Source organism: Epinephelus moara, chromosome 6 (genome assembly GCF_006386435.1).
Source record: "Epinephelus moara isolate mb chromosome 6, YSFRI_EMoa_1.0, whole genome shotgun sequence".
In the NCBI taxonomy this organism is placed as follows: domain Eukaryota; kingdom Metazoa; phylum Chordata; class Actinopteri; order Perciformes; family Serranidae; genus Epinephelus; species Epinephelus moara.
This window is the reverse complement of record NC_065511.1, coordinates 17,101,175-17,126,922: the sequence shown is the minus strand read 5'-3', so window position 1 is coordinate 17,126,922 and position 25,748 is coordinate 17,101,175. Positions and strand designations below refer to the sequence as shown.

Here is a 25,748-nt window from a genome sequence, read left to right as displayed (position 1 = left end):
TCTATGGGCCCTTCCACCCCATGGGCCCTAGTGCAACTACTCTGCCTACACTGTCTATATTTCCACCCCTGTCATTGTCACTTGTTAGCTGACCATTAGCTGCCCCTTAGCCGGTAGCTGTCAGCTCAGCCACCTCCATGTTAAGAACCATGTGCAGGCAATCCTGCCTCAGACTCTAAATCATAGATATGCTCATTCAGTCTATCTAACATTGAAAACATATTATCCATCATTTTTGTTTACCTTTACCTTTACTCTGTTGAACATGTCAATCTAATATCCACACCTGCAATTGGTCCAAATATTGTATAACATGTCAGTCAGTCATTCATTTGTTCATACATGCATACTCTTTATCCCAATCTTTTGTATAGATTCACTGTGAAGGAGGACTAGTAGTAATGGCCATCTTGCTCCCTGAAGCCTCTCCAGCAGGCTCCCTAATTGCTGGCAGCTTGTTGCATGTTGAAATCTTGGCACACAGCTGCTCATCCTAGTTGATCCCAAGCACTTTATTTCTGGGGCTCTGTGTATGTGTGAGTGTGCTTTGTTTTGCTGGGGCTCTGGATGCACTTTGGTGCCCTAGTTAGTCAGCGAAGGCTAGAATATGTCAGATTCTTCTACTGAACAAGACCTAAAGTGACTGACTGGCTATCTGAGCTGCTTTGATCACTGGCTAAGAGGCTAGTGAGGGACTTACTAACTTACTTACTGACTGGCTGGATAACCGAATGTGAGGTTGTAGCTACAAAGCTGTTGGCCTGTATGGATGATTAAACTGAGATTTCCATCAAAGCACCAAGTGTTTCAAAGTCCTAGTATTTGATCCTGCACTAGTTTTTTTTTTTTTCAGTTTCTTCACCTGAATCAATGATATTCACATCGGCCTTTGAAAATACTTGATGTTCCTCTTTGCTTGATTATTTTCAGTGAGCAGATGGAGCTCCATCTCTGAGTCCCACACTGATGCTGTGGATCACAGCTCAGCTGCTGAGTCACTCTTCCCAGGTTGCTCATGCCGTTACTTAAAGTCCAATTCCAAAATTATTGCCACTGGTCAAAGATGAGAAGTATTCAACTGGTTCCTTGAACATTGTGAAGATAGAAACCAGGCATTTTTTTTAACCTTATCATCCCATCATGCTCATCTATCAAGGCTTGTATCACTATAGTGTACAAGTGTTTGCAAAAAAACCTTTTTAAAGCATGGAAATACAATAACACTCTTGTAACTGTATTTAGTTCTTTATAAATAACATAATCAGTTGACTGTTAGACAATGATATCCAATGTGCTTTGAGTACGGTTGATGATAGTACCCCTTTGTTTCCTGTTTGGGTTGCAGATTTGGAATTTAATCAAACATTCCTCAAAGTGAGGCATCATAGCCCAATAACATAATGCTGATGATTGCTCTGAGCCCACACAAGTTAGCAGCATGTCCCCAACTTGAAATAATGTGTAATTTGTTACCAAGGCAAGTTGCTTGTAACTGGAGGTTTGCCTAGCTGTGGAGCAGTCAAGAATTGTAGGGTGAGTCTGGAAGTGTTTTGTTGTCAGATCTCATCCAGCAGCACAGGCTATGACCATGATCTGAGTAAATTAAAAGAGCTTTCCAGAATACTTGGATGATGAGTTGGTGTTGTATGTCTGAGTATGATTCACTATCTCTCAATATCTTTATTCCTGTCTTCTCAAAAATGAAATGTAGCCTAAGTCATTATGTTTGAGAGTAGATGAGTGATAATAGCACTCTCCTTGTCATTGTAAACATCGGCATTTAAAATAGAAAATATACCGTAAAACCTCAATTAAAGTCCCAATCAAATGCGCAGTCCTTTTTACTGGCCTGGTGTGGCTACATATTTTGACAAATAAAGGCCTCTCTCAATTAGAGGCCTGGTCTGGTTGCCAAGCAGTTCATTTTTTTATTGAAGTTGTTAGGATGTATAAAAGCGGGTTGCTGGCTACCTCAAATTATGTGTCAAGTCCTTGCTTACCCTGTAAGTTATTCATATTCCTTTAGTCCACAAGGGTCCTTAGGTCATGACTGATATATCTGAAGCCTTGTTTTTATACAAGTAATATTCGTACTGAGTAGCACGGTGATGCAGTGGTTAGCACTGTCGCCTCACAGCAAGAGAGTTCCTGGTTGGAACCCAGGGTGGGGGGCTTGAACCCTGGGTGGGGGAGCTCTTCTGGGCGGAGTTTGCATGTTGTTCCTGTGCCAGTGTGGGTCTTTCTTCAGGTACTCTGGCCTATTCCCACAATCCAAAGATGTGCATGTTAGGTTCATTTGTGACTCTAAATTGGTCATAGGTGTGAATGTGAGTGTGAATGGTTGTCTGTCTCTATGTGTTAGCCCTGTGATAGACTAGCGACCTGTCCAGGGTGTACCCTGCCTCTTGCCCAATGTCAGCTGGGATAGGCTCCAGCACTCCTGCGACCCCTAACAGGATAAGCGGTTATGGAAAATGAATGAATGCATATTCATATTGGTTTAAATAAACAATTTGTGTGTATTTCCCGATGAGCAACAGATTTGTGTGAAAGGAACTATAGGCCTGTCCCATAGACGCCTGTCCGTAACGTAGGCCCGTTGATTTTTTTATTATTATTTTTTTTTAGAGTATGTATGCATGAAGAACCAAGAAATAGTATGGTATGCTGATCTGTGTCTGTCCCCTGTAGGCTGTCACTAAAAGCTTTAATTTGGTGTTGTCTGTTTAAAATGGCCCATGGCAAAAGACTTACATCACTGGCAGTATAAATTTCTCAGTACATCAAACAGAGCAAAACCTGACTATGGTCTAAACCTGGATTAAATTGGCAGGGCAACCAAAACCAAACTAGCGCTCCTTTAACTTTCCCAAGGCCTCTAGTGTAGCCTTTGTCTGTAGATTGAAAGGCATGTTTTACAAATGCTGTGCTACTATTCAGTATTTGATGGTTCAGCATATGTTTATGTGCTGTAAACTTTTGCAGTGCAGAGCTTCTGTCCCTTTCTTGTCATATCTTCATGCCAGAGCCATTAGATCCACATTAATAACTACATTGCTGCATCTTAAAATGAACCACTGTCACTTATATTGGACGACTATGAACAGAGCCATCTCAGCAAAACCAAAAATAACATTTGCACGATAGTATACTTTTAGAAGGTATTAATTCATATATAGTCTCTTGAGTGATTTGTAATGAAGTTACTGGACTTGTGCAATAGCATTATTGCACAGCACTGCACTGTGAAACTCAATTGACATAAAAGCTGCAGCCAGATGTACTGTATGCTGGAATAAGATTAAATAACTGTCTAAACAACTTGCATAAGAGCTGTATCCCCAGTCATAACTACACTGGTCGTAGGACAGTGGTCATCAGTCACAGAAGCTTAGAGTTGTTGCAAAGATCTACTGTTTACTGTGTGAAAATGGCTTCCAGCCTGCTCATTACTAATGCAGACAGGCTTTCAACTATACATGTATGAGTATCTTTGCAGTCTGCAGTGTTAAATAATAGATTTTTTATACCAGGAGAATAATTGATAAGCAGGAGCATAAGTGATTATCTCTGCGTCGTCATTTGTTGTTCTGTTGAGAACAATTATGAAAGACTTGTATCGCACAGACAGGTTTTAAAATCCCTATGATACCAAACTGATGCTAAACAAACAACTAAATAAACATAAGTAATGTTTGTTGCACTTCTTTATGCAGGTTTTAGTTAAGAGCTTGTCGTTCAGTGTATCTTGCATTGAGGATAGAAAATAGGCGGCATCAACAATGGCAGTGTCAGTATTGACAATGCAGTGAGGCATTTTTCTGTGCCCAAAGTGAACCCACTGACCCGTGCCAGCGCAGTCTGTAATGAGAGCCAAATCACTGAGCAGTGATTCTTCATTTTCTTCTAGCACAGTCATAGTCGATGAAAGCATAATGACCTAATGTTATCTTGCATACTCAAGCAGAAATCTTATATAATCATGTAGATGAGGAAGAGGCCTTCAGTGGGCCATGCAGTATGCATCTTGGAGCGTATAATTCACGGTAAACCGTACTGAGAGAGTGAGAGGGGCAAATAAGAAGGCAAAGACAAGTATGTATTAAGAGAGGACACAGGCAGAGTAAAGCCAGAGAAGTAAAGTCAAGACAGTAAATGAAAATTTAGAATAGCGGGAAAGGAAAGTGAGATTCAGAGAGAGAGAGGACATGACATACTTAGAGGGACAAACAAGCCTTCACTCATCAAATTATAGAGCTGAAGCTTGGGTGGAGCACACCCTGCAAAATGTAGGCTACTCTGCTCTCCATGAGGCTGAAACCTTTCGGTTGCATCCAGGGGCAGCCTAATTGGCAGTTGGTCAGAGTTAAAGACTATAAGCTTAGATTGGCAGTGCCTGCGCTGCTAAATCGCCTGGGCCTGCATGCACAGTCGGCTATCTTGCATATTCAACTGAAGGAGAATCAGAGAACTAGCTTTAAAGATATGGAAAAATATATATATAGTCATTTAAGAATAAATGATCGCAGCTTGACAGATACAGTACAAAATAGCTTTGCATTTTTTTGCATGGAAACCGAGTTAAACTGAAAGTGCCATTATATTCAGGCTGGTAAGATGTTTTGGCTTCTTGGCAAGAACCTTTGGATTCTGTTGGTCAGTATTTTATTTCACCAGCAGGACTGTAAGCACGTTCTGTTCTGATAGCATGGTAATAGTCCAGTTCTTCTTCAATCTAATACATCAGTATGTCTCAATGTGACACACAGTACCAAACAAAACAGTGGCATAATCTGTTTGTGTGAAAAATTACTCTGAATTGGATGGTTTCCAGATTCTGCAAAGCATCATCATCATCATCAAAAGTCATCATCATGATAATGTCATGTCATCATGGTACTCATTGACCACAACTGCTGTCTTCAGTGTAAGAGTCCCTGCTGCAAAATACACAAGGCTGGGCAATATGTCCTGAAAATTATATCACAATAGTTTTTTTAGTTATATCTCGATTCACAATATATCTCGATATATTTAAATCTTCTCAAAAGCACTTTATTAATGCTTGGTCTGAGAGACAAAATCCAACATAACAAAACCTTCTCTGATGCAAAAAAGTTGTAGGGGTGACTATTGGTTGTTTTTTTTTTTTTTTTTGCTTTTGTTTGTTTTTTTGTTTTGTTTTTTTGTTTTTCAGAAAATGTTAACACAATGAGATTTTTGATCAATAATCATCAATAATGTGGATATAACAACAGTGGGTTAAGGCAAGCATTAAAACAATTGAAAAGTCTGATAAGTCAATAAATTAGCATCATTATACTGTAATGCAGCCTTTAAAAAGAGGGGAAAAACACAATTTTTGCCATATTACAACAACGATATCCAAAATCTAAGACAACATATAGTCTTATATCTCCATAATGACATAATATCATATTGCCCAGCCCTAAAAATACAGGAACACAAAAATGATCAACCTGACCTATGGCACCACATTGTACAATCATTTTCCTTTTTTAAATAATATAAAATGTCTAAATTCAATCTCATCTCAAATACACATAAACAAGTAAGCAATAAAATATTCAATATCTACATTAAAATTAGTTAAATGTGCAAATTTGAAAAAAAAAATCCTGATGCTAAAGCAAACATGCTCGAAGTTCTCTCACAAAAGAAACCAATGTTATTGTGAAAATCATTTCAGTACAAATAGTCACATGGCTAACAAGCATGTAGCAGCATACCAGAAATTAGTGATTCCAGGCGTGTGTACTGTATGTGAGTTAAAAGAGACAGTTTTCTCCTCCTCTCCTGAGTTCATAAAACCCTACTGTATTTTCCCAATAAGGGCCAGATGTTGGGATGCTTGTTCTTGTCCGTTCCTTTCTTTGTGTTTATCAAGGAGTTTTATGGAGAAGAAAATCAAGAAGGTAACACAGTGAGGCAATTACCTATTTTACAGCTAGGCTGTGCTGATCGATCTCATCAGAGACTGTCGACCTTTTCGAGAGAGTCGTAATACATTTTATGGACATGTAGCACCCCCTCCATCTCACCAGATTATTGATTGTTGTTAAATGTCATGTACATCCATACCAGGGGTCACTTTGAAGACACATGGACGAGGACCGGAGTTTTCTTTTCTTCTACACAAGGGAAATGTGCAGATCTCTTCCAGTTAGTTTGAACCCTAATGAATCGGGACAGTTTGAACTAAATCTCAAAATCAAGCAAATCAGGAGCGAGAGTGAAGTTTCCATTTTGTAAAGTGATAAATATAAAATTTGGCAGGCCCATTAACTTTATCGATAAAACTAACCAAAGCAGTTAAATGGTCACTACTGATGAAGATATTTTTGTTCCAGCCATCATGGTTGGGTTCAGTTGATAACACATGATATACCTGAAAGATGGCTGGTAGCCTTATGTCGATAATCAGGCCTTCCAATAGGTGTGTAATGTGTTTGTAGGATGGGAATTGTAGCCTGTGGGACAGCCTCATTACCTCTCACACACACACACACGACACACACAGACACACACACACACACACACACACACACACACACACACATGCACAGAGGTATAAATCACTACATCCCACCCATGTCGCCTGGGGCTCTGGAAGCAAGGAAGAGGGGGATGGAGGAATAGAGTGAATGAACAAGGGATGGAGGCATAGGAGGATTGCGGGTCATAAAAATAGGCTGTGGGCTGGTCTGTGTGTCTCCTGCAAATCCCCCATCTGATAAGAGAGAAACCTCTTGTCAGTCAGCTGCAGACTCCCTCTCATTCTATCCTTTTTTCATCGCCACCTCCACTCCTCTCCCACACAGCCTTCCATCATTACCTCATACCTTGCCTCTCAGGGTTGTCATATATTCAAATCATGATCTTGTTTTGTAATATCTGGTCTTCTATTTGTGATTCTCACCACAGAGCATGCCTTTCTTTTCTCGAACATTAATAAATGAGATATCCAAACAAAGGTTATCACATTTTTTAACTACTTAAGAGCTGTGTGTCACATTTAAGAAATAAAAAACAGCATAAGTGTCTTGGCTGTTTGGCTACAACACTTTGGCACAGATCTTAAAAGGAGAGTGCCACCATTATCCCAGAAAAAGCAAAAGCATTTTCACAGTATTATGTCAGCTTTTGGAACCAGAAGAGTTTCAGCATTGCTGGAGACCATTGTATAAACATGTATTAAGTCACAAAATGTTTGCTGGGATTCATCCACATTCCTAATTCTTCATTCCTCCTCTCTCAGTATGCCCTCTCAGCAGATGTTACAAGCCTCCCCATCTTTCACAGTTCCTCCCCTATCTCCTCTCCTCTTTCCTACAGCTTAAACCAAGGAAGCATCTGGATCTAGTATCTGAAGTCACAAGCCTCCCACAATGCTTTGTGCCTCCTTTGAAAAAAGCACTTTGAAAAAGCAGCCACAGTTCACGAGGCCATGCCCCCCTTGAGTTCTGAGACACACAGTTTTTTAAGAACTTCCTCTTAAGAGAGCGGTGCAGTGTCAGTAAGTCAAGTGTCAGGATGTGTGTGTCATTTTTTCATTCATAAAGTCAGATGGTGAGTGAGCCAGTTTCCCTTCCCGTGTAGAGTGAAAAAATTAATGGGTCACTGGACTTCATTCTCAATTGTGCGTTAGATTAATACTCTTGAGTTTTTCTTTAGGTTTAAGGTATTTTGCTATAGATGCTGTATGAGGTTAATGGTGTAGCACTGACTTTAAATCACCCTTGCACACTTGCACATGTCCGCCTGCATCCTTGCAACCTCAGATACCAGATCCATGTGCTTCACTGCACTTTTCTGCATGCTTTGCTTTTTTATCAGACAAGCCAAGGTCCTACCTCAGTCAGCGGGGAAAAGAAAAACAAAAAACAAAACCGAATTAAGCACAACATGGACGCAAATCAAAGCACAGCCTGCAGTGTGTGTTTGTATACATGTGTGAGCTTGTGTGATGCCTTAGACTGCTTGTCTTCTGTCAACAGCTGTGTTCAGTCTGTCCAACAGGAACTGTGTAGTCGCTTTCTCTCACAAACACACACACACACACACTGTAACATTCCCTCTTGCTTTGAAGACAGCAGCAAGCTCTGATCCCTGTCGCGTGAACAGTGCCAACCCAGTGCTCTTCTGGCTTAGGAAGGCTAAACTGCCGCTTGGCCTCTCTGGCTCCGGATAAAATAGGTTGAGGATCAAACTTAACATCCAATCCTACTGTATTGGCTTGCAGAAGTACCTACTGTTACATTGGTACTGTTTTAGAGAAATACAGCCAAGGTTGTTGTTGTAGCTAGATGTTGTTTATTTTGTTGATGTAGCATTCACACGTAGAGCTCTGGCGAAAACTTGTTGCCAGTAAAACACTGAATGTTTGCACATCAAAGAAAATAAAATGGATTTGATATTTCACACTTGACTACTGTAAAATGAACCTGTGAAACAAAGTGCACAATTTCACTTTGCTGTGAAGAAACAGACCTCTTTTCTTCTCCTAATAAAAACCTGCCTCAGGTTTTAACATCCTTTTAAATCATCCTCCCTAAAGGGGCATTCCACTATTTTCCACCTATCAACATTAGATTGGTCATGGTGACCTTGTGATGAAACTGTAGGAACAAGTGTTGTGTTTTAATCAGCAGCTAATATGAAATAGAAATGTGAGTTTGTTACACTTCCGAGATGGATGGAGTTCAGCTGAGGAGATTTTTGGAGAATGCTTGGTAGTTATTGTCACAGCTTGACTTTGATCACAGCTACAGGTGAAAGCTGAGTCACTTGTCTTTGACCCGGTGGTTTCTTTAGGTCGCTCTGTTCGGTAGAAGATGACCTGTTGGTATGAGCATGTTGCCACCTAATCCTGCCTGGCAGCACATGCTGACCATGATTTCTCGGGACAATATCTAACACCCAACACTTTGTAAAAAAGGTTTAACCCTGAAATGTTCTGAGTATCTGAACATTCACTATAATAAAAATTTTAATTTCTTTCATACACTTTTTTTTTTAAGATTTAAACACACCTTGAAAACAAGAAACAGAAGTCAAACACATGTAAAGCCTCACCGGACCCAACACTTTATTCATACCACACTGTGTAAAATGAAACATACCGTGTGTGAACAGGTGCTTACTGTAATCCTTAGTATTAGTAATAGGCAGCAGCATATGCCAGGCTGTTCTTTTCAGAAAGGCAGCCAGGAGAAGTCAGTGCGAAGAAGAGCTTAGCTGCCCCTGCTCCTCATTCCCCGCCTCTCCTCTCTGTTATCTCGTGCCACTATAGTGTCCCACTGATGAGTGACCCAGAAAGAAAGTTTGTCAGTCTGCCGCCAGAAACAAGATGCATGTCACTTTAAATTTGGAAATCAGTGCGTCCTTTGAGTGGGGATAGAATTACTATTTATTTTCAGGGTGGATGTCATCGGCATGAATTACTTCTCATATCAGTTCTCTGTTTCAAAATAAAAAAGATTTAAAAAAAAAAAAAAAAGATTTAGGTGTGTGCGGTTTAGCAGAATATCAACAATAGGCTGTTATTAATTAATAAATCCTGAATTGAAGGTGCTGCTGAAACTGGTCACTGTCACTGATTCCATTAAAACACCAAGCCTCAGACACCCTGCTCTTCTTTCGTAGTGCTGGTTGAATATTCTTTGACTCTGCCCTCTTTTCTTATTCTCTTTCTTTTTTATTGTTTGAGACGTTCAGGGCACAGCGTGCAGGTGAGGTCCAGGCTTTACTAAAATGTAGCGACTAGGTGCCAGACTGTAAGCAGCACGCATCCAAGAGAAAGCTACAAAAATGGTGGGCACAGCACAGAAAAAACGCAAATATAGGCTTTCACTTTTGCTGGCGATATCGTTTACTAACAGAAGCAGATAGTTCCTGCATCATATACTTTTAACATTTCATCTCCCTTAAGATTTTTTCCGCAGGCATTAGAGATACAGATATCTACTGTACTTTGTATCTTTAAATGATTAATTTACTGATCAGCTGATGTGCTGAGAGTCACGCATAAGACTGCATGTGTGTGTGTCTGATGGTATGTGTTTGTGACAGTATGAGAGCATAAGGTAAAGAAAAAAGATAAAGAGCACAAGGATCTGTATTCTCAATCTAGATGGTCACCAGTTCATGCACTTTTGCAGTATATGTGTGTGCACATGCACCTGTGTGCAGCATTTCTAATGGCTTTTTATCTCAGTGAGGGACTATCCAGATTCTCAGATCAAAGAGCTGCTCCACAATTGCTCACTCTCTCATTTGTACTCCATAATCACAAAGCTCTAAGTTCTGACACTGAAACATGGTAAAGGTTGTGGTATTGCTCCAGGGGATCACAGGACAGTGCTTTCACTCTTTATTTCCTTTATTAAATTTCTAATGTTTTCATCTTTCTGTCTCTTTTTAGATGGCTCTCTCCCAAAATGTGAATCCAAACTGGATGGCCCAGGTCAAACCTCAGGTAGGTCTGATTGTCACACAGCCACTGGGACCAATCAGGTCTCTCTTTCAAGAGCATTACATATGCAAATGATCTGTTTATTGCCCATGCTAAACATCCCTATCTATGTGTCTTGCCAGTCAGTGATTAGGAAAAGGGTTTTACTTAATCTTATTTGTCCAATAGAAAGACAGAATCCCAGTTGGAAGTGCAAACTGAGGATTTTCATGTTTAGGTAAGCTTCAGAGCTCCGTGAACTGTGTTTCAATGTTTCGCAAGAGAAGAACCGCTGTGGCAGAAAAAGCAGCAAGGCTGATGTTCAAAATGCTTTCCAGTTCACAATGGATGAGACAGTGTCGCTTATACATTCTGTGTATTTATGTGACTAAGAGTGAGACAGAGCTGAAACGTCAAGAACACCATGTACCATGCCCACTTAAAGTGATATGGTGTGCTCCATCAAAGCTCCACTGCGTCGAATCCCATTAGACTCAAGCTCCTCTGTGGCATCAGCTAGCAACCATGACCTTGTTGGTTCACATCCCTAATACCCCCAGGACCTACATACTAAAAATATACCAAGTCACTCTCTCCAGGGTGAGGTGTTTTTGGGCATAAACAGCGCAGTTAAATGGCCCTTATTAGGGTATGCACATAGATTATTCCAAATAAATGTGGGCCTGATTCCCTGGCCATAGGTTATTCAGTTTAATCTCTCTTGGACTGAAATGCATTGTAAGTCTTGGACCTTTTCCATAGAAAGTCTAATTTAAATTGAAAGGCTTGGTGTAATCTGTGGCAGGAAAGCCGGCATACACTAGCAGAAAGTATTTTTGAGTTAGACTGAGGCAAGAGGAGAGAGTCAGTAAAGGATGGGTCATATACATCAATTGTTCTGATTCTGATTGTGTTCTCTTTAGCTCTGTGAGCCTTGGTGTTTGACACAGTTTTGACCTGACATTTTCCAATTGGGTCGCTCCGGGATGAATATTTTACAAGTTTTCAATTGACAGCTTGACCTATTATTCCAACTCACCAGAATTTGAATTGGTGTTAATGGGAAATGATTGGGACATGCCAGCCAAATCCTGCGCACAGGCCTTTTGCCCAAAAACCCTTGAAGTTCATCCCTGAGGCTGACTCACGAAAATTAAAGCTGCAGTGTGGTGTCTTTGTACATTTTGGTTGGAATTGGGCAGAAATTCATGAGCTGCTCACAGTGAATCAGAGTAATCAGGTTGTACTGGCTATTTATGGCTGATTTCCGACCCACTCTTTTCCTGTTCATTGTTCATTTTCAATTACTCTACAAAATTAACTTGCTGTTGAATTAAGTGTCGATTTAGCAAATTGCCTGAAGCGCTCTGTTGCACTGTAACGTGAAATTGCAGGTGTGCAAAGTCCTCTCTGAAAAACTGACGACTAATACATCTTTCACTTACTTATTAGCTGATCTGGCACATTGGGAACATGAAGTGTGCTGTAGGCCACAACAGAACATTTATAATATGTCGTGGTGTGAATGAAGAACATGTGTGTGGACATGTGTGGTTTGTCTGAGTGTGTGTATCTGTGTTAGTGGATGAGAGTACCCTTTCAGCAAGGCTGACTAAACATTCAAATACACACACAGATTTTCTGGCTGTTTCAATCCCTAAGTGGGAAAGTATTTATTATGTTTGTTCGCCTCCTCCCAACCATCATGTACTGTGTGTCTTTTCGGAGTTTTCTCTGCCTTTTTGTGCAGTAGCTACATGTGCTCATCCATATTGTTGTGAATTCTGGTTCTGCCTCCGTGAGATGTGCTGGTTTTAGATTCGCTGTTGCTTCCTTTCAAAGGATTTGACATAACCTCAACTGGGTATTTCCTGTTTTTTTATTCTAAACTTGGTTTGTTTGGCCAACGTGTTTTGAGAAACATCGGTCTTTCCAGGGCTTAGACTTGTTTTGTTCATAACTCTGTGCACTGGTGGGAACTCAAAGCTATATATAGAGAGAAACCGCCTTGTCTATGTGGGTTGATGAGTTGGCAATAATCTATGACAAGCAAGGTATCCCAATATAGAAAATAATGCCTGAAGAACACCAGAGAGTTGGCAGAGTGGCATTACCTAACCAAGTCGACACCTCAGAGCTGTTGGTTTCACCATTAACATAGCATAAACCCTCACTATTGTTTCTATGGTTACTTGTTGCCTAATATAGGTTGACCAATGATGTAGACCAGCGATTACACTGTTGAAATCAAATCTTTGGCCAAATCAGAGCTACAGTAGGCAGTACTGGTTAACTTGCCCAGAATTAAGACAATACATAGTCATTTCTGATATAACAGCAGCAAATCTTGATGTGCAGCCTTTTTTCATTCACTGGAATCATTATTACAATCAGTGGTCCAAAATTAATGATGTAGGCTTGTGATGTTCGAAAAGAATTCATGCACAGAACTGGTAGCATGTAGGCCTTACTGTAGTGCTGAGTGATGTTTCTGCATCTCCAGACTCAATCCCTCTTCAACTTTGCTACCAACATCAACCTGCCTCTCTTACTGTCAGCGCTCATCTTTTCTGCTCATGTCACATAGTGCCATACAGGGGCCTAGACAGACCCCACATCTATACACAGGCGCTTTCATTTTACATACATACACACTCCACGGAAGCCATAACTAAAACTAGATTAGCTATGGGCATGCAATCAGACGAGCTCACACACACTTTATAGGAGCACATGCTTGATAGAGGGGGAAACGGAAAAAAAGCCTATAATCTGGATGGGTTTTTGTAGAAGACACTTATCCACCAAAATCACAAGTGTCCCAAAAACAGTGTTGGCCTGCATATGGATTTACAGACTAAGCGTGCTTAGAGTAAATAGTTGGACTGTTCCCCAGATATGCTCTCATAGCTCTCAGTCCAAGATAATCTGCGACAGTAGCCAACTGCCTGCTCAAGTCAGGATGATTGTGATCTCTTGCTGCACTGATAATGTTTAGCATGCATAGTATGGTGAATTAGATGAGACTGATTTGCAGTCCTTGGAAGTCCCGAAAATAGATGAATATTTGAACATGGTCAGAGATACAGAGATGGGGAGCTCTCCTCTCCTCTCCTCTCCTCTCCTCTCCTCTCCTCTCCTCCATATGTTTCTGTTCAGCTTAATTCAGTTGTGAACTCAATCTCTCATCTCTCCCCATACTGAGCTCACTGTGTGGTTCCTATTGAATTGGGCTTTGAATGCTAACCATGTGCACTGCGGGTAGACAAGCAGGCAGGCATGCTCACTCAGTCATACTCACACACATACACACACACGCGCACACACTTCTAAGCAGTGCAGGAAGTGGTTTTCTCTGGAGTTCATTGGATTTTGTTTTGTTTTTTTTATTCTCCCCTGCAGAGGCCAGGGTGGGGAAGACTAAACTCTATATGGTGTGTTTGTGGATGTGGTCATGTGTGTGTGTTTGAGTGAATTTTGTTTACTCACTCTCTCTCTTCCCCTCGTTTCTCTCTTGTTCCATAACTTTTTTTCTCCCTCAGTTGTTTCCTCTCTTTCTTTTTCTTGTCATATCTTTCAAAGGATGGTGTACAATTATACTTTTTTTTTTTTTACTATTGATCATTTGAGATTAACCCATATGCACAAAAGTATGCAGAGAAATAGAAAAGGAGCCAAATGGGTGCAACAATAGCAGAAACCGGCAAAAGATGGAAAAAAAGAAGTAACTTGAACCATATACACTATGAGGCTATAATATGGGCTGCAGTTCCATATTCTTTTCTCCACAGCTCATGACGTGTGTTCAATATCACAGCTTAACCAAGTAGTTGGCTGAACTTCATTTGAACTTGGCTTGCACAAAGGCACACAGTCTGACAAGGTGCTGTCACCTAATTTGCTTGCATTGCACGTGAAGCACCGACCATAATTTGCATGGGGGCATGTATTATGTACAAGGTCTGACCGTCCACCTTGTGTCTACAGAAAAGTGTGTGATCACAGTTAACAACTGATAGCTCTCAGTGAAGCTTGTACTATGGCACTGTGGGAAAAAGGAGTGTTTGCATACGAGTCTGAGTTCGGCATGGTCAAGATTTCGCATGGCAGGTAAACCTTAAAACTTTATTTTGTGTTTACTACTATGGAAAGGGATGATTACATGACTGCCTCTCAATGTTGTCTTGTTTGGTGTGATTTTTCTTTCCTTTACAATTGGATTGCAGCATTTCAGATCAGTCTGGAAAGTCACTTGTGTGTTTAAAAGACAAAATTCTTTATGACAGCTGCAACTTTGGAAATCTCTTACTCACTCACACACATATACACAAAGGAGATAGGATGAAAGAAAGGAAAGCCAGTTAGACATCCTGTGGTGTCTTACACGGAGACAGCTGGACTCTGCACCGAGTGTGTTTGTATCATGTTTGTGTGTGCGCATCCTGACCTCTCCGCGTGCCTATTGCCAACTCGGTGTATATGTATGTTTGTGTGTGTTCGTGCAGACGTCCTTAATTGGATCATGCTGTGGAACACTGGCTGTGTTGGTTTTAGAAAGAGCACAGCTTGCATCCTCCTGTCACAGGATATCAACATAATGATATCTGTTTAGCCAAGTAATATTTCCTGTAGCCGCAAATAACAGGACAATCGAATCCAAAAGAGGGTTGGTGGAGAGAAATCTGAAAAACTTTCTTCCTCCAAACAACACGTCACTTCGTTTAACTGGAGCTATTTAATCACATTCACCAATTTACTTATTAAAACCATGCACACTGTAGATGTTTTTATGTCACTGAATAAAGATCTTTGGACACAGCTTTAAATTTCTATGACTGCATAAAAAAGATTTGGAATACATATTTTATTGGACTTATTAATTACTGAATCAAAAACTGTGTCATGTAATCAGAATTTTCCGATTAAAATTATGCTGATTTAAAAAATATGTGAAAAGGGTTTCCTGTCAGTTTAATAAGCTTTGAATTAAAGCCCAAAATTCCATAACGAATGTATGACTTATCTCTCCAGTGTCTTTAATAGCTTATGATACAACGCCAAAATGTAAAAGAATAAAGGAAATATTCTAATTGTTTTTAAAGGCATCAAATAACTACACAGTAAGGTTTTAGGCAGACAGAGTAATACACACATTATACACACTTGCACAGTCAAACACCCTCAGTGATATATCAGCACCAGCCAAGCACCGTCACTACTCATTACGTTCACCAATAATGATTCTCCTTATCACCATGCATAGCTGAAACCTGCCCTCCATATACAAACACACACATTAAATACATAAATACACCACCATGCTCTGTGCTAATGGGCTCCATCTGCTGTAAACTGCATTTTCCCTGAAGTCAAGACAGCGTGTTCTCAATGCTGTCGACATCAGATTCACTGTAGTCTTCATCACAGTCTTCTCTCTCTGCAAGACTTGATGTTAATAGTAGTAATAAAAGTGATGATGTCTTATACATGGACAGCATTAGGAAAAAATATAGGTGAGCAGCGTAATGCGGCTCATTTTCAACCTCCCTTTTTCTGTCTTTTTCCTCTCCTCATTACCTCTCTCTCTCTGCCTCCTCTCCTCTTCATCGACCTCCCTCCCCCTCCAACCCTCATATCATTCCTGTTTCCCACATCATCATCTTTGTCCTCTCTCTCCCCGACCCCGGTCTTTTCCTGGAGAGCACTGATGCATAGGAAAGCAAGGTTCCGCTCCATCACCCGTCCAATCGCCATCAAACTCTCCCCCGTACACCGTCCAATCGCTCGCTAGAGACTGCCAACGGGGGAGGGGCTAAGCGTGAAGGGTGGGTCGGGGAGGGGGACGCGGTGTGTGCGTGCTGGTCGCTCCTTGACACGGGGGGATATAAAGGATGCTTGGCTGCTCCAGGGACAGGGGAATATCATCATAATGCTCTCTGCATCCTCTCTGATGGATGTATTCGCTGTTTTGGATGGTTGTGGTGCTGCAGGAGAGATGCTCATTTAAACTGGAGAAATTAAACTAGAATGATTTTCATTCATTCAAAAGATGACATAGGGTATGGATCGTGTGGTAGTATTGTCCTATCTTTGCAAATACAGTAATGATTTAGATCATTTTCATGCTAAATGCTATCGATAAATATTTGATTGATAGCTGCAGTGTGGCACTTTGACTGTTGTAGTGACACCATGTGCAGGCATTAGATATTTATGCACATGAAGTGGAACTAATACTGATCTCTTCCTTTTCTTTTGTTAAGAATTAGATTGTTTCATACCCTGTGGTTTTATGTAGCAGTGGAGATTGTGCCATTGACAATAGGTGACACCTAATGACGGTGTTTACTTGCAGTGTTGATGATGGATAAGAAAGCAGGAGGTAAAGGCTGTGATTCTTAAAAGCCGCAAGCATTTTTCTTTTCACCATCTCGCATCCTTTGGAAGCTCTTAAATGGATGGAAACCCTCCTGTGCTGCCATGCTGCTTGCTTTATTAGTCATTTGACTGGGTTGAGTGCAGAGTGAGGAGGAACAAGCTGAAGACATGTCCATACAGATCTTGTCTGCTGGACCTTGTAAGTATTATATGTTTTACAAGGCAACACTCAATTATTTAACATTAGACAGTCGGTGGGCAAACTCACCAAGCAGCAGTGCAAGGCCACACTTAATGTTATGTATGTTCCTGTGTTTGTGTGTGTGTATTTATTTACAACCACATGCTTAATGTGTATTTCATCGTGCATCAGTGTGTCTTGTGTTTCATCGCCCGCAACATGATAATGCATTCATCATAGTGGTGAAACTTGTACAGTTCGATGACAGCATTTGGCTACCCCCTAAACTCCGCTCTATACTTAGAGCTACTTCTCGACAGCATCACAACTCTCTATTTTTGGTCTGTAAGCTCACTAATGAATGCATGCGAGTCATGTGGTCTCACTTCTCCTCCTGCAAAGGTTTGTGTTTACACTGAGGGGGGTGTAACCGCCACAGGAGCTGAGCAGAAGACCTATCATTGGCTTAAGTAGCATCACACTGCCAGCAGTTCTCAACGTAGAGGACAAATACTCAATTTAATAACTGACGTATGTTGCTGTATTCTTGAGCTAGAAGCCTTCCTAGATTCATTGATCATGGAGTGAAGATGTGAACTTTTGATGATCCAGCTGGAATCTGGAGCTACAGCATATTAACTGGATAGCACTGTTAGAAAGTGACAACATTGTGCTAAAGCAAGACTGTAACTTTTGCTGCTTAGCGTCTACTGTAGCCATAAGCGACAGTCACAGGAAGATGTTGATGGTGTTAAATGCTTAAACATAGTAGCACAAGTAGAGAAGAGTCATGATGTCTCAAATGACTCAGTAATGTCAGCCACAGCCACCATAAGATACTAGTCATAACAGAGGGAGTCGGGCTGTAGCAGCAAAACCCCTGAATGCATTGAACTGAGCAAGGGTGCATTTTAATTCTTAAAGGTAAACCATGCAGAAATTGTCAGAAATTCTTTGTAAACAACTCACTCATGTTTTAAAGAGAGCTTTGTCTTCTAACTGTTTTGCCTTGCTAAGTTTGTGTTTTTTGATGCTGTGTCATGATTTTTGTAGCTTCCTCTTGTGTGTGTGCTACGTCCGGCACCTGGTCACTACGTTTTTATAAAGTCTAACCTCACCTGCGTGCTGTACCAGGGATCGTCCAGAACATAGCAAAATAGGAGTAAAATACAGGCAAAGGGCTGTGTGTCTACATATAAATACACTGCCACACACCTCTATTGGGTCATAAGTGATGATTGAGAGGGATTACATTTGCATGAGTCTATGCATAGCTTGTTTTCGGAAAATCTCCATATACTTTTAAGAATTAAGCTGGATTTATTCTTATGCATCAGCTCTGTGCAGAGCCTACACTGTAGCCTACGCATGTGGCCTACGCCGTTGTGAGCATTTATACTTGTGCGGTGGTGTGTCTGTGTCACTCTGCAGTTACACCTCCAAAACATTAGTGGGCGGCAGGGTTTCTGTGGAGTGCCAAAAAGTTTAGTTAATTCCAAACACACCTAAAAGACAAAACACTCGTCTTTTGACACATTTTCCCCACAAACACAACATGCTAATGTTTTTAGCACAAGCCTATGGCATTTTACATTGTATAAATTAGCCTAGCAGCTAGCAGACTTTTCCTCTACTCATATGAAGACAGGGACAACAGCATGACTTAACAAAGGTAACATTACAAAGTTCGGTTCACTGACAAAACAACTGTTTTTTACTAAACATGTTTTCCAAACAAATATAACATGCTACAGTATTAGCACAAGCCTATGGCATTTTACATTATATAAATTAGCCTGGCGACTAGCAGAGATTACCTCGACTCATATGAGGCCAGGATAAATCACACACCAGACTTAATATGCTATTTTGTGGAGGCTTTATTGTCTTCACAATTTATTGTTTCTTATCTGTGAACTTAAAGTAAATAAAAGCTTTGTTTCCACTGAGGGAAATGGTTTCAGCTTACAAAAATAGACAGGAGGTCTGCATCGCCACAACACTGGGGAGGTGCACATCAGGCTACCGTGTAGGGTACGCCGTCAGTTCAATGCAGAATCCTAATCCTGAGCAATACTAGATGCACTTTGTGCCATAAACTCGACTTCCGTTACAGTTTTTTTTTTGCTCATCTTTCTGCACTGTTATGCATGTAAGAAGGTTAAATGATTAAGATATAACAGCTGGTACCTGATTAACAAACAAATAAACACATCTAATATTATGTACATTCGGTGTAGAACGCACAGCCACACGGTTTTCCTTTTCTCTATTTTTGAAATAGCTCCATAGTTTCTACCTGACACTGCCGTTTTATGTCTTTATTTCTCTGGTTCTGCATCTTGGAGATGGTAGTTCATTTTTACAAATCATGATGGACATGTTTGAGACTATATAATCAAAAATAACTCTCAAAATCCAGTTTTATTGTTCTTCATGTACTACAATTCCAAGGCACATTTAATCTATTCACACAGAGACTGAAGATTGAATTGAGTCTAAAATTTCACCCATTCTCTCCCCTTATCCCTGATTATCTCATATGACGTGAACAATGAGTAAATTTAGTGAGTTTTCTAATCAGACTTGATGTAATCTTGTGGCCGTTATTGGCCATTTAATTGGTTAAAGTAATTTTATGTATCTTGTTTATAATTAAAGGATTCAAAAATAGGAATTGGGAGAATTTGGTTTCTTCACTACTTGTGTTTTATTTTTTGTTTCCCCGACTAGACAAAATGTGTGCGTTGGGGGACTGGAAAGAATTAATGAAAATCATTCACTTAAGAAGTCTGAAGTGGAGCTTTCTCTGTAAAGAATCACCACTTGTTCCCAAGCCTCTTTCTCGAGCACTTCATAACCTTTACATCACCCTGAGATTGAACGAGAAGTTGGATTGTTCATTCTGTCCTCTGTTGGTCAATTAGATGTTAATTCAAGTGTTGGAGCTGACATAGGCATGCTTAGTGGATAACCTTCACTTTGGCACACTCTCCAGGTGTGAGGCTTGTGGGTTGTGGTCAAATTGGGCCTATAAGGACAATAGCAAAATATGTAGCAGAGAAAGTCTGTTCATACTGTGTATTTGAAACCCTAGTTTTCTTTTTTTTTAATACATTTATATATATATACATATATATATATATATATATATATATATATATATATATATATATATATATATATATATGTATATATATATCATAATTTTATAGAGAGGAAGATATAAAGAAAACAAGAAGAAAATACTCTGGCAGGGAAAGAATATTTGCTGCTATGGACTGTTATATCTGGCCAGCCCTGTGTCACCTTGTAGCAGAAACCATTGAATTCACTTGTTATTCTCTCAGGCATGAGTAGCTTTATCCGTCAGGGTAAGCAGTTCATACTTTATAAGATTAACAGCAGACGCTCTCTGTGATGCCCTGTTTCCCTGATCCCTAAATAAGTTGTTTTCAAGATAAAGTTAATAAGAATATCCCACGTCCTTGCAAATGACAAAGTGCCAGTGCGGTTTTAAACTATACTTTGTACAAACTGTTTATTATTCTGGCCCTCAAACACAAGAACTGCATCCTCGGTCCTGGGGGTGATTAAATGAGAAAATAATCCAGCTTTCTCTCTCCTTCCCATTGACACCCTGAACCCTTCCCATGTGCGGACAGTGAGAGATGAGCTCCATGGCCGTGAAAAAAATGTGTAGTGACCCATAAGTATTTAATATTTAAGTAGCCCGTCAATATGGATTCATCTGCAGCTGGATGATGGGAATATGAAGGTCAGGAATGTTGGGAAGGCTTCATTTGGATTCCTATTGCTTGTTTCGTATTCTGCTATTTGGGATGGAGAGGTTTAGGATAATGATGGTGCAACTGCACTGATTCTCAAAGCAGATGCACAACATTAGATATTTTTTCCCCCTTAATTTTTCCTCTCAGGTGTTTGACAAGGCTATTGACGCAAATCAAATGTGGCAGTCGTGGGTGTGTTCAACCAGATAGGAAGTGCTGACAGGATTTAATTTATGAATGAAAAATACTTCAGTTATAAAATGAAAATAGTGGATGTGTTGTTGTTTTTTGAGAAATGTCCGGAAATCAAGCACTGCAGCTAAATGCTAAAGCAGACAAGGAAATGTCAGAAACTGCAGCTCCTCACAGGTTTCCCTAAAAGACGTTATGTTCTCAATTGCTATTTTTATGTCTTGTGTAATGGTATGATGTTGAAAACTTTGAAAATCTATGTGGGCTTAAACAGAAGTACATTTTGGAGCTTTTTTTTGTTAACTGAGTGGATTATCAGTCTATCACAGTGCTAAATGGTCCTCAGAAACCCACTGATGATGTCGATATTGATGTTGATATGTATGCTTCTATCTGTCCATGAAACTGTTTTTACTGATGAGAGTATGTAGTGACCCCTACTGTGTGAGACAAAGAGTGCAGGGAGTTAGTATGTAGGTCCCTCTCTCTTGCTCTCTGTGCTGTTTATGTGCAATTTATTAACAGTACATAGGTTCTTTGTAATTCCCATAGAAAAATCAAGCAGATAACAACGGAAAAGACACAGTAATGTATGGTATCCGATCTATATGTAGTCGGGGTGGAGTCTGAATTCGGATGTGGTTCTGTGTTGTTTGCTTGGAGTTTAGGCCCCAAAGTCATAAAAAAAGACCTACAATTAAATGGCCTGAAGAGAGCATCCTAAATTTGGAGCAGACACAAACCAGTCTGCTTGTTTCTTTCTTTTTCTCTATTCCTGTCTCTACTTTTTTCTCACCTCTATCTGTTTCCCTGTCTCTCTCAGTCCTTCACCCTCCCCTTTCCTTTTGGAGGATGGTTAGAAACTGAGACACTTGGGAGCCTCAACAAAATATGAAAATAACTAGATGAGATTAGATTTGGAACAGCTCAGCAGTCTAAATTGGTGTGAAATATTTCCCTCTGTAGAAAGACTGTTGTAAATCAACTGGCAAGTTGCAAACATACTCCCACGAGCGAGCACAGCTTATTTACTTCTTTATGTTGTTATTTTGGCACTGCAGAGCATAATTTTGTGCACATGAAACTGAGTGTTTTACATTAGGCACTTCTCCCGAGCAAGTAAGGTTTCGGTGGCGTTATCATGAGAGCAGAGAGCAAACATGTAACCTTTTTGCTCCCTTTAGTGACCGCTGGCCACTATATCGAGGTGTTTGTGCACGCATGCATGTGTGTATCCATGCATGTAAGTCACATATTCCGACCGAGAGTCCTGTGGCTCCCTGTTTGCATAAGCCAGTTGTTTTCAGGGCCGTAATAACAGTGGATAGCCATGGGATCCACTAGCCGCCTCCTGGCTTGGAAACAGGCTGTGGAGCCATGGCCTGTAGTTCCCCGTCTGCTGTGTGTGTACTCAACAGGACATTGTCCTCTTTGTCGAGGTCAAGTCTAGTGAAAATCTATTCACAGAGGAATGGAGTGACAGCCGGACAGGCAGAGGGGAGAAATGAGAGGGAGGGTAGGATTGGAAATGACTGGAGAAGACTGTCAGAGAGGGTAAGGATGGGTAAGAAACAAAGGGAGAGAGCGGAAGAATGAGATGAGATGGATGAGATTGTGGGAATGAGGAGGATAACAGAGAATAGATGGAGTTAGGAAGAGGACCAGAGAGGAGCAAAAGGTGACAGGAGAGGAGAAAGTGATGCAGATGTACACTAGCAGCAACAGTCCACAAAAACTCTCTGGACACATACACACCCACACACACAGGCATATGTAATAAAACAATAATGTACAGAACTACCAAAGGTCTGTGCATGTGTTTGTCTTTGTGTGTGTGTGTGTGTGTGTGTGTGTCCCTTTGGGAACTGGCTCTGACTGCTAAGCTTGTAAACAGGAACTATCCTGCTTTTAGCAAGCTGGAAGCCCCGCAGGTGCACACAAACACGCACACACTTTCACACTAAAGACAATTGGTTCCAGCCATTATGGTTTTGGCCTGTTTGCTGGGAAAGCACGGTTTGATTCCCTGTTTATCATTCAACGCTCAGAGGCATTCATTACAGATAACAGTTCATAAAAAAATGACAAAAAAAAAAAAAAAGGCAGGAAGGTTGCTCAACAGCATTTTTATCATTGTGAATGAGCTTGTGCTTATGCGCTTTATTTTTTGTTTATTTTTCCTTTTTATTCCAGCAGCAACTGTCATAGGACAGAACAGACACTAAGTCACTGCTGGATTATTTTAAGCATCCCTAATATTTTTCGTAGATATGTTTTACAGAGCCTGCTGTTTGCTACTTTATCTCCATGAAGTCAAACCTTTCTAACGTGCAGATTCCATCGTCATCAGCACACTTGTGTTAATGACTGCTTTTAAAGTTAATCATGTGTTCATTCTAAGTATTGTCCCTGTGGTTGAGGAGTAAATAATCCTATTATCAGAGCTCAGCTGTTGCTCTGTTAGTGCCGCTGTCAGCTGAGGTCATGGTTTGGCTGACCTGACAGTTCTGCTGTGGAATGGGGTGATGGTCCTTTTTATGTTTTGTCCTGTGCACGGATACACTTACTGGATACTGTGGGTCTGCAGTGTTTTTTTTTTGGGGGGTTTTTTTTTGGTTTTTTTCAGTTGTGACAGTGTTTTTTCTCCAACACTTCTAAATGTTGCACAAGTTTTAAATTAATTTGGGAAATAAAGGCAAAAATAAAGTGTGAATCAGTTCATGTTCCCACCAACTACCTTTATGTGAATACAAGCAGCTGGTGTGACAAGACCAGTAACACTTGAAAACATCATGGTGTTTTGTTGCTGCTTTTCACAGAAGCTTGCATGTGCTTGTTTTAACGAATGGTTGCTTCTGTCACATGTGCATCCTGTGCTGTTTTAAACAGCCACTGTGTTGATGGAGAGGGGGGTGAAATGCGTGAGAAGCCCCTTGCCTCGGCCTTTGACACCCCTGCTCTTTTTATTCTTTTTTTTTCTGGTGGCACAGAAACACATGATGGTGAGAGCCCAACCTGGTCTCACTCTTAACTCCCCAAATACCGTCACTTGGTCCAGTGGCCCTTGGTGTCAGATATGGTGGCACCAGGCAGCGGCATTTTTTGATGTGCCGAGCAACTGCCATAGTATCAAAAAAGCGACAAAGTCTGCACAGGGTGACTGGGTGGGGTGAATGGGTAAAACAAACTCTGGACTTTCACCTTGGAGGCTTTTGTTCATGTCACGTGTGAAACCAAGGGTCGATTGAGTTATTTTGGTATGTGTAGCGTAGTACGCTCCGAAAAGACATGATACTTGTAACAAGTGCAAATTGACACGCCGTCCCTGAGCATCCAAAACTGATGCTGGAGGGTTAACTAGTGTGTCATAGTTTGATGTGTAGGGCCACAAACCAAGTGTTGATACTTGACAAGTTGGGAGTGAAAAGGGGCTGGAGGAGCAGTGTGACATGAATGCTTTGTCTACCTTGTAATCAGATACCATATTTGAAAAATCTGTTTCTCTCAACCTGTATTTTGCCCTCTCTTTTACGATATCCCCATTTTTTCATTCTTTATAAAATTGAAAGTGCTCATAAAAACAGGAGGATAGAGACACATCTTCCTCCTCCCTCTCTATTTCTCTTGTCATCTCTCTCCCACTGCCTGACATCACCAGTTCAAGTCCCATCTGCTCTTCGCCTATTACTGTCTGAAATGAATGAAGGGCAGCTGACATGGTGTTGTCTCAAGCACTTTCTCTCCTTCCTCTTCCCTTCTCCATCCTCCTTTCTTCCGAGGCAGTTAGTAACACAGTGGACCACAGACGCACACACTCTCCTTACTCCCTCTCCCTTCTGCACCCTGCCTGTCAAGTGTTATTTGGTGCACTGTGGTTTATTGGCTTGGTTTTGTTGTGCGGCAGGACAATCGGAGCATGGTTTGGATGGAGGAAGCTGATGAATGGTGTTCCCTGAGCCGTACAAAGCGTCCTCCTCTCTACTTCATTGATGTGTTGCTGCGACTCAGCTGGCTGCCCAGCGAGTTTGTGCTGTATACTGTTGTGGGCTTACAAGCAGACAGATGCACATGGACGCTCAGCACTGAAAAGGGCTTTTATGCTTTTTTATAGTGTCGATCCCTCTTACACTCACTACTTTTCTCATGGTCTTTCTACCCTCTTTCTCTCTGCTACAGTAACAGTGCAACATGCAACAGTTAGACAAAGTAAGGAGGCCACAGAGACAGCCTTCTCTGAAGGCCACAGTGTTTCAGTGGAAAGAATATTACAGTCCTCTGGATGGATTCATAGTTAAGGTCAACATGCTTGGGTAACAAAGGGGTAAAGGGGTAGTGAGATGCGTGGAGGATTGCAGTCGAAATACAGACAGGCACTGTGATGCAACAAAAGTACTTTAAAAGTTACGTTCCATTGGTGATATGGTGATGATGAGGCTATGTATAGAAGCTATTATAACACTGATGTTACATGTCATGCCATTGCAAAATAAACTAACAAGTCATCTACAGCTGCTAAGACCTGACCTATTACACACTCACTCATCTGTATGTGTATCTCTGTCACAGACAACCCCAACCCCATGCCTCTGTCTCCAAGGTGTCAATCCCTTTGAGTTATTTATTCCAACAGGATCATTCAGATATGTGACCTGGCCCGCTTATATACCCATACACTAGGACAGACGACGTGATTTTCATCTTACAGAGACAAGAGGAGGCTGTCAGCTCTCAC

General features: G+C 40.8%; 1 protein-coding gene across 3 annotated transcripts in view; it reads left to right on the top strand.

Annotated features, from left to right (window-relative positions):
* triob (trio Rho guanine nucleotide exchange factor b) overlaps window positions 1–25,748 on the top strand; it is a 123,620-nt gene that overhangs the window by 3,246 nt on the left and 94,626 nt on the right. For 2 of the 3 annotated variants that reach the window (XM_050046123.1, XM_050046125.1), the window contains exon 2: window positions 10,445–10,498. In XM_050046123.1, the coding sequence (XP_049902080.1) occupies window positions 10,445–10,498 (54 nt within the window). Of the gene's footprint in view, window positions 1–10,444; window positions 10,499–16,997; window positions 17,052–25,748 lie in introns of those variants that run through there. The other variant, XM_050046124.1, reaches the window with a different exon arrangement.